Below are 9,921 nucleotides of genomic sequence, written 5' to 3' on the forward strand. Positions count from 1 at the left end.
CCCCATTTTAGCTGAAACTTAGATGGGCAAGATCCAGGTTCCAATCCCTGCTCTATTGTGAATGACGTGGGACCAACAACTTTCTCTAAGTCTAGCCTACCTAATAGGGCTGTCAGTTTCTTAGAGGAAGCACAGAATTTAATTGTATTGTATCTGTCAACCAGCAACTTCAAGTCTCTACTTGAGAATAAAATGCATTTTATCAACAGGGAAGTCTGGCCATCTATTAGGGATTGCTATATTTCTGTTCACTTTCTAAAGATTAAAAAAGCACCAGACGTCTAGCACAGGAATATATATTTTGATTGAGGTCACCAGCCAGAACTGTAAATTAAGCTAGTAATTCAATCCCTGGAGGCAAAGGCTCTCTGATCAGTTTCTCCTCTGTATGACACTGTAGCACTGAAATGGCAACAGAGCTGCCAGTCTGACAGGCCGCACCAAACATGGAAAACATGGCACCGGATCAGGGGGGAGGGGGAGGAGGCAAACTTGGATGGGGCAGTTAGCAACCAGTGTTTACAAACATAAACCAGGAGGATCAGATGGGCCAGCAATAAATTATGACCGGATCGCAGTCAGACAAGAGCCTCCACTCCACATAAAAAGCAAAGAGGCTTTGTAGCCTGGCTTCAGTTTTAGTTAAATCCCTAAAAACAAAAATTGCATCACATGCACGGTATTAGAAGCTACTAAGGCATGATGGAAAAAATCCCATCTGACAAGTGAAATTGAATAACAGACACTTCTCCTTTCATGTTGCAAGCACAGATGCTGAAGCAGAGTCTTATTAAAGTTACATTTATATATATACGTGTGTGTGTGTGTGTGTGCGTGTGTGTGTGTATTCCTCTCTCTCTTCTGAACTTCCAGAATAAGAAAGGAGAAAGTTGTTTGTTTCTGTGAGTATTGGTATTTTCTACTGAACATATGGTGCTGTTTCATTCCCTTTTCTGCTTCTGTTCATTCTCTTACTCTTGTTGGGTTTTTCTGGGCCACCATTTAGTAAAAAGCTGCAATATTAATTCCTTGATCTTTACTTGCAATTCTTCCTGGCTGACAGACAGGGGAAAGGAACAAAATAATCTTTTCTTGTAAAGCTTCTTTAGATAAAGCTGTTAAGTGCTTTCAGCTAAATTTAAAACTCCTGACTTCAGAGCAGAACCAGAACCCCATTTCCCAAATGACACCGTGAGGATTCCATTGCCACTAAATGACAGTCAGCTGAGAGCCTAAAGATGAAGGCATATCTACATAGTTTCAGCAGTGAGCCTGGCTACTTTGGAAGCCATTAACTGCCACTGAGACACAGGTATTGACTTCTCACATGGACCAGACGAGGTGTGTGTGTGTGTGGGGAGGGGGGACCTGTTCTTCTGGTTTGCAGCAGAAACCAGATTTGCAGAGTGACTACAGGGGCCAGGCAATCATGTCCCAATCCTTATTGGGTAGCTATTCTGGCTTCCTCCCCCCTCCAAATAGATTTTGTAACATTTAAAAAGCACAATTGAAGGTACTAAATTTGAGATCAGGTAAATGTGCTGGCACTGAATTCAAATACAGAATACAATGCAGGCAGCCAACCTGAAGCACCCATGCAGGGAGGGGTGGTGGTGGTAAACAGGCATGTAAACAGAGCTCTCTCATAGCAGGAAAACCTGAACCTGTTCCGAAGTATGCCTGCCATCATCCTGAAAAGCAAATCAGATCTGAAGTTTCTGGCATTTGTCAAACTCCAAATTTGTAAGGGCATGGAACACTAGCTGCCTTCCAATTATCATGGATGAACTTCTTCTAAGATGTACATATAGATGACTGCTGAACCAGGGCTGAATTTCACAATGCAAACAGTTATGAGTTTTAAAGAAGCTTCCCCCCTCCCCCTCCCATTTCCAGACGGTCATAAAGTCTACATAATTCAACTGTCCCAATTTAACAGATACAGTCCCTCTTTTCTGTTGTTTTTGATTTTTAAAACCCTGCCCCTAATTTGACATTCTGGCAAATGCTGGGACATCCTTTACGAGTGATGTGCACACCAGGGTAGAGTTCCTCAGCTTTTAGGTCTCTAGAAGATAAAAGCTCTGATGGAGGGATGGCCCATCATTAGGCCTGCCAATCTCCAACCAGGGCTGGGAGTTCTCCCAGAATTACAACTGTTCTCCAGACAACAAAGATCGGACCCTCTGGAGAAAATGGCTGCTTTGGAGGGTAGCATTATACCCTACATATGTCTCTCTCCTATCCCTGGTCCCCTCAGGCGCCATCCCGAAAGGCCTAGGAATTTGCATCCTGGAAATGGCAACCCTACTAATCTGGACTCTGGAGGACGTGTCTGCAAATACATATCCAATCAACATCAGGGTCCTATTTGCTTTCCAGTCTCATAACCAGTCAATGCCATTGTCCATGCCTAGATTACAACTGATCTATAATAAATACCACTGTTTCTTTTGGTGGTAGGTTTGTTTCTAATATATTAGAAACATATATATATATATTAGAAACATATATATATTATAACATAATATATTAGAAACATATATATATTATAACATATTAAATAATATATTAGAAACAAACCTACCACTCTGGTATACTCACTTTACTGACACATCCTGCTCCAAAAGCCAATACAAAGATTTCAGGTTATTGAGGAATTGAAAACAATGTACAGCAAGCAAAGAAGACATTTCAGCAGTAGGTAGTAGGAAGGGAAAGCACAAACATGTGTCAGAATAAGATGTTAAAGACATTTCACCTCTGAAATGTTGGGAGGAAATGAAATTCCACAGACAGCTGTGGGACTCAGGAACAGGTCACTGTATTTAGGATAACAGTCAGAAAAAGTGGTTCCACAATGGATTTTTAAACAACTGTTTCATCCAAAATAGTGCATTACTAAAGGCAACACTGAATACAACAATATGCACTGATAAAACCCTACTATGAACCTTGGGGAATGGCCTCCTGTGCGGCAGAGAGTGTCAAGTCCATACTCCTTTGCGCCTTTTAAGGGCTATACTCATTCCTGTTCCCTGGTTCAATAGATTAAAGGGAAAAGTCAGAGGAAGGGAGAAGTGTGTTGATAAGTAGCACTCTGTTACACTTTGGACTTAATTTGTGGCACCTTTATTAAAATGGCTGACCACCACTCAATTAAGGAAATTGCTCTGGTAAATAATAGTTTGGAGATGATTAAAGAAAAACAGGATCTCAAGAAAATCACATCTGATATTTACAGCCCCAGGTTAGAGTACAAGACAGAATCAGTGCCCAAGTTACAGGAAAATGAGCACAACTTAAAACCATATAGTTTCACAGTGATTAAAATCACATTTGTTCAGAATCTCATAACAAGCTTTGAGAACCATTCTGGCTTGACTGCTTGTGCACTGTCTGCGGAAGAGTCAAATTCAGAACTTTCACACATCAATAGCTTTGTCCTTCTAAATGCCCTGGGGCTATCGTTCTTTTCAGGGTAAAACATAGAATACAAGAAATGTTCTGGTCAGCTCCAGATTTGGAAAAATCTTCCAAACATGTTCTAGAAGGCCATTCACATGCCATGTTCTATGGTACACACCTCTAAATCTCCAGTTTCTTACAGCAACACAGTTTGTGTGATGCATAATGAATTATAAGCAAAGCAGTGTATACTCAAATCCTTCTTAGCTTATAAAAATTGCTTTATGAAACAGAATTCATTCCACTCTGACCATTTTATAAACCTCTTCTTTCTTTAGGATATGTTTAAAAGCCAGTAACAGGTTTTGCACAAAAACTGCATAATCCCTTATGTCTTATTAACACTGTAATTAAAAATTTAAAAATGAAGATTAATAATTATTATAAGAAGTATCTCAGACCAATGGCACATTTCATCCAACACAGAATATCTCTGGAGTCTGGCAACAATTCTCCAAAGATTCAATCAGAAGTCTTTTCTATTCTTGCCACCAGAAACCATTTTTGCTAGAGGTGCCAAGGATGGAACATGGACCTAAAGATATGCAAATGTATGTGAGCTATCACTGAGCCATAACTTCTACCTAAAGAACACTGAAACCTCAGTAATTATACAACTCTATGATCCCAGTGTTTCAACCACTAAGAGGTAGAGCTACCCATCCTTATGCATGAGATTTGATTTGTTACCTACTCAGATATTTTGCTTTCTTGCATGGTCTTTTTACCTTTCTCCAACAGGTTTTCTAAAAGATCAACACCCAAGGACTCTATTACTTACATTTTAAAACTTTGATAAACCTCTAGCTCTCACAGCTCCCTAAAACAACTTACAGAGACAATCTATATTCTAAAGCTAGTAATGGATCAATAGAAGATACAGCAATTTGATTTACAGGTTAACCAATCTTAGTTAACTAAGTTTGTTGATCATCTTAGTTAACCAGTTTGTCTCACATTACCACCACAGAGAGAGCAACTAGTAAAAATAAACTGATAGAGCTGACAACCAAATTAACATATTAATAATTGCACCCCCACAAGGAACAATATTTATTTAAGTACAAAATATGCCCATGGTAGGTTATTTGTTATTAGGTGCATTCTATCACTTTTTGTTGAAGCATGTAATTAAGCACAAAGCATATGCCAATTAAAAAATGAAGTGGGGATCCTTCCATTTTTTATTCTACTATGGTGTGGGGGAGTGGAATTTGAGTGGAACTGAACATTTGAGTGGAAACCTGCACCTACTATGAGTCCATCTCGTGCATTCTGCTTTCACATTAAAAGGGAAGCAGAGGTACAGGAAACACAAGCCATTCACGTTTCCTCTTTCACCTCTCTTTATAACATGAGAAGCAGTTCCTAGATGTCATCTATGTTCAGATGCTATACCTAATGTACACTATTAAATTAATCTCCAGTAATGAGTATATGAGAACTACCATGTTTTTCCTTATCTTGTTTTCTGCTTACAAGAGATCCCAGTGAAGCAATCAAAGCTCAGGATAATCTTGAATAAATATTGATTTTCCAAAAAGACATCCTTCATTTGCTCCATTATTCAAGCATGCCTTCGATAGTTCAAAACCTTTTGAACAAGGTATGACTGTTACAGATCACGAGAGCTTTCTTCATGACAATCATAAAGCTGAAGAAATACAGGCAAGGATTATCATCGTACTCTCAACCTAAGACATCTTTTCCTGCTTTTCAACTACACTTCTTAAAACATGAACCCTTAATTTCAAAATAGCCCTATGAGACACAGAGTGCAAAACATGATCTGTACTAGTATTGCTTTACTCCCCTTGAATCCTAATTTCAATTGTTTGAAATAATGAATGGTATGCATTCAGCTGTGAATTTCCCTTGCACTGCTGTACCAAGCAACCCTCCATTTAAAAAAGGAAGAAAAAAGGAAAGGTTTTTAGGAAGCCTAGCATGAGAACTGCAACTTCACAACCACAAAGAAAAAGCAGCAGAACAGAGGTGAATACCTTTTAGAACCAGTGGCTCCTTGCCTTCTCGTTTGAGAGACTCCAGCACTATGTGCAATGGCTGGGAAGGTATTACTCTACTCGGTTCATTGGTATTCTCATCATAAACAACAATTTCTTTGGAAAAGATCCTCTTGAAGGAGTCCTTGCCTTCCCGGCAAGAGATCAGGTCCAAGACAGTAATCTTGCCCTGCTGCAACCTTCTCCTGCTAATCTTGTCAGAGCAATTAATGTGAACTGCCCCTTGGATGTGGCTTTTGTTGTACTCCATGAAAGGCCTGCAGTCAATGATGACCGGCCCTTGGTGGCTCTTGCTGCATTTGGTCATCTTCTTTGCCAGGTCATTGGGATAGATGATCTTGATGCTAGCCAACTGTTTTGTTGTGCCTGAGACTGGGCTCCCCACACTACTCGAGGGACTCAAAGGGCCAGAGTTCTCATTACTGTTGACCATTTGGTTAGCAGGACAAGGGCTGGAGGTTCCTACGTTGGCTGAGGTGCTGCTGGTGCTGGCTTGAGTTTGGGCCTGATTGTCCTTGTCGTATGTTGCCACACTGCAGCAACTGGCACTGCTGCATCCACAACTCAAGGAGCGAGCAGAGCTGTTGGATGAGGGCATATACGTCAGATTTGCAGCCTTGAGGGACACAACAGCTGAGCTGAGGAGACTCACGTGGCTCTCGCTGGTGGAAGAGGCAGATTCAAGGTAGCTGGCGTCTAAGCAAAGGTTGAGATCCTGAGGTCTGACAGGCCTGGAGAGTGCCACTACTACCCTGTCGTCTAGTGGAGATGGAGGCATGAGGAGGCTGAGAATGGCAAGTCAAAAGGAACTCAAGCTCTCTCTGTTGAAAGAAAAATAAGAAGAGATTATCAAGTATCCCATCATGCACTGGATTTCATTCCAACATCTGAAGTTGTACAAAGTTTTTACAGACCAATGAAACTGAGAATTTATGAGTAGCTGCAACAATTTACATATAAACTCAGACCCGTTCTGAATATTCTTCAGAAATGCGATGTAGATGCACAGGGCTGCAAGGGAGTTAAAACTTCATTTGTTCCAACACTTCTCCCAAGACAGGAAATAAACAGACATCAGACAGCTGGAGAGTAGGGCTTTAAGTACCCTGCAGTTTCATGGGTACATGAGAAAAGTGCAGAGAAGCTACAGAATTCGTTAGCGCGAGCATCTGAGCTCTTCATTTAAAGGGGGGAAGCAACTTTCTAATCCCTTATGATTTTTTTAAAAAGTTTAAGTAGGCAATACTTGGTGAAATCAGAAACCAAGGAGCTGCTTAACAAGACTTCCACTGAGCAGAGATGCAAAGCCCTGCTGAGTACTTTGCCTGCTTCCTTCAACCAGCAGAATGTAAATATTGTACCATAAATCATGATGAATAGACATGCAGATTTCAGCCAGCATAATTTACACAAGTCACATAATTTATTAGTATAATTTAGAGTCCCTTCATGCAGAACTTCAGCGTGTGTGTGTCATGGCAGAGTACACAAAGCCATGTTAACTTAAATAATCCAGATCATAGCAGGCACCACATACCTGCAAAGCAGATGCAAGTGAGCCAAGTCATATGCTCCAAAGCAAGTCAGCTCCAGCTGCACTCCCTCATTTTCCTACCAATTAAGCTGACAAAGGCCTGATAGATGAAAATGATGCAGGACAGTCAATCTGCCTTGGGAGCATGTTAACCCAAGCAGTTTGCTCGGGAAAGAACTACCTTTTGTGTGTATGCATGTGCCTAAAATACTTCAAGAAACTTGCCAGAAATCCAAATATATACTTGAAGAAAGAAACTATTGGAGTGACACTTTAGACAATGGCTAATATAACACTCATATCATGATAGCTCTGGAATTATCAAACATTGTGTATTAATCCGCCATGAGGGGGGGAAGGGGGAGAGAAAGACTTTTCATCCCCATCCGACTCCTTCCTAAATTCGGAGTCCTTCAACCACTTAAAAAATAATCAGCATTATGATACTATATAGGGACCAAATGCACTGGCATAATTCATTGTGTTCAGCTACAGGCATATCAGAATGGTTATTTTCTTATTCTAATTTTTTTGAGGGGGAGTGAAGAATTCAGAACTTTAATGAAAATCCTACATTTAAAAAGCTGAAAATCTAAGTATAAAAAACTGCCCCAAGGACTTACTTTCCCAGAGGCAGTTTCATGATTGCCCAGGAAATAATCCTATGTATCATCCTGTAGTGTGGACAGCTGCTTTTACTCCCCTCAGAATGGTACAGTGCCCCCATTTGGAACAGAATCATCTAAAACTAAAGAACATTGTGAAAGTGACTCAAGTGCTCTGTAATCCCCTCCCTGCTTTTCCACATTACATGTCCTATAACTGGATGAAGTCCCTGTTTTTTCCCCATTTGGATGGGACAATACACCAATGCAACAAGCAGTGAAAAAGCCATTCTATCACCTACTGAAAGAAATACTCTTTGCAGGATGAATTTAAGGAATCACCACACTGGAAGAGGAAAAGAGACAATTTATTAGTTCTAAGGGTTCCCTGCATGGAGGCAAGAGATCTGAAATACAGAAGGATAAACCTTAACAAAATGAGTCTTCTGCAGTTCCCTTTGCCAGTTCTCTTATTTTTTGAGCAATCGCAACTACAAATGACATGTAGCATCCTGAATGCCAAGGAATGGGGAAGGAAGAAGGAAAGCTTTTTGGGTTAGTTACCAAAAAGGGGCAAGGAAAAACAAATAGTGCTCTCTTTTGATACAAAAGGCAGAAATAAGCTGTTAAGAGTGTACATAGATCACCTGTGGGTTCAGCAAGGTGATATTTTTCTATTCCTAATAAAAATAGCAGACAGTTCTGTTTCCTTCAGATTGCAAGGATATTGAGTAAGATCTGCATCTCTGCAGCAGAGGTAAGACATTTCCAGCCAAAGCATGAAGTCAGACTGGAGTTAAAAGATCCCAGCCAAAGGAGGCAGCTTCCCACCCTCACGAATTCACCGATCCCGAGTCCATCAGGACCAGACGAATAAGGAAAGAGGATTTTGCACAAGAGGGGGATGCCGATGCTGAGAACGTCTCGTGCACTCCGATCTCCCCTGCCCCCCTAAATACTGCAGCAATACCAGACGAGAAAAGCTTTCGTTTCTTCCGATCCAGGCGGCGATCGCTCGCAAAATACGCACCCGGGTCAGTAGAAGGGAACTCAGACCAGTAGGGGGAAAACGAAGAGTCTACCCTTATTTCCTATATCCTTTCCCATGTTAATCATACTACCCAAGATTTTTTTTTACACATCCCTCTTCTAACACAATATATATTTAAGAAAAAAATTCCATAACTCACGCAGAACTAAAGTCCTCCGCTTACTTCGTACACGAATATTTCCCTCCACCATCTGGCGCTTTCTTTTAGCTATCGATTTATGCATTAAGCCCCCATGCACATTGCTTCATTGATCTCCAGACGCAACATAGTTACTTTCTCTTTTGCTACACAGTAAATGTAAGGTTCGAAAGGGGCGTGGTAGGAGGCGGGATAGACGGCATGTTGACCCAATAGGGGTCCTCTTCAGTAGACAGCCTTATCCCCTTTACGGGGAAGCCAGTGATTGGCGGTGGGCGGGTAAATGGGTGGAGTCAAAGGCCGGACTCTAGTCTCTTAAGGGATGGTTTATTCACCGTTGCTTCGGGTCTTCTGTGTTATAACAACCGGGGGGAGGGGAGTGATGTCATTGGCAACCAATCAAAAGCTCCACTGGGCCAGCCTGACCGGAGAGGAGCAGCTGCTCTCTATTTACATGTAAACTTAACCAGGAGAACGAAGTTAACCCATCACTGCGCAGATTTGTCAATGACGCTATAATTGCCTTTCTCAGCATCTCTTGTATTTGATCTCCGTTTCCTTCCTGCTTAATTTCTTCATTCACAATCTCAATTTCTATGGCTTCTCTTTAAGCCCATTTTTTTTCAATGAATGAACGAGGGAATGAATGAATCCCACGTTCACTACATTCTTCTTACGAGTCGACAACACACGGAAGGCAGAAGCTGAATTACTACTCGCATTTGATTTGGCTAGCATTGCCAGCCTGTGGGCTGGAAGCACCACAGAACAAAATCTGCCAGAACTCTCAAATAGAGGTAGGGGCAGCTGCCCCCGTATGTTTTATTTGTAAGGGAAAGGGGGGGGGGATCACAGAACAGTTTATACTTAATAGTAAGATATACTCCCAGTCAAATATAAATGATCAAGGAACCAAGCATGTGGAGCTAGAGTCGAATTCATTAATACCACTTAATTCCTAATTGTGGATGTACCAGAAGGAATGGCAAGAAAGGATGGGGGGAAAGGATAGGCTTATAAGATATACTGGGAGTTGGGAATGCCAATAGACTTGCATGAGCTCCACTGAAAAACATTACAAGACAGAAACAATGCTGTGA

General features: G+C 41.1%; 1 protein-coding gene across 4 annotated transcripts in view; it reads right to left on the reverse strand.

The window, feature by feature from the left end:
- Window positions 1-8,982, reverse strand: part of DUSP10 (dual specificity phosphatase 10) — a 51,255-nt gene extending 42,273 nt beyond the window's left edge. The window contains exons 1-3 of one of the 4 annotated variants that reach the window (XM_048500839.1): window positions 8,846-8,982; window positions 7,934-7,977; window positions 5,472-6,313 (exon numbers count right to left, since the gene is read on the reverse strand). In XM_048500839.1, the coding sequence (XP_048356796.1) occupies window positions 5,472-6,270 (799 nt within the window). In that variant the 5' untranslated portion in view covers window positions 6,271-6,313; window positions 7,934-7,977; window positions 8,846-8,982. Of the gene's footprint in view, window positions 1-5,471; window positions 6,314-7,933; window positions 7,978-8,821 lie in introns of all 4 variants that reach the window. The other 3 variants (XM_048500753.1, XM_048500665.1, XM_048500576.1) reach the window with 3 other exon arrangements.
- Between the last annotated feature and the right edge of the window lie 939 nt (window positions 8,983-9,921).

Source organism: Sphaerodactylus townsendi, linkage group LG01, assembly GCF_021028975.2.
Source record: "Sphaerodactylus townsendi isolate TG3544 linkage group LG01, MPM_Stown_v2.3, whole genome shotgun sequence".
Taxonomy (NCBI): Eukaryota; Metazoa; Chordata; class Lepidosauria; order Squamata; family Sphaerodactylidae; genus Sphaerodactylus; species Sphaerodactylus townsendi.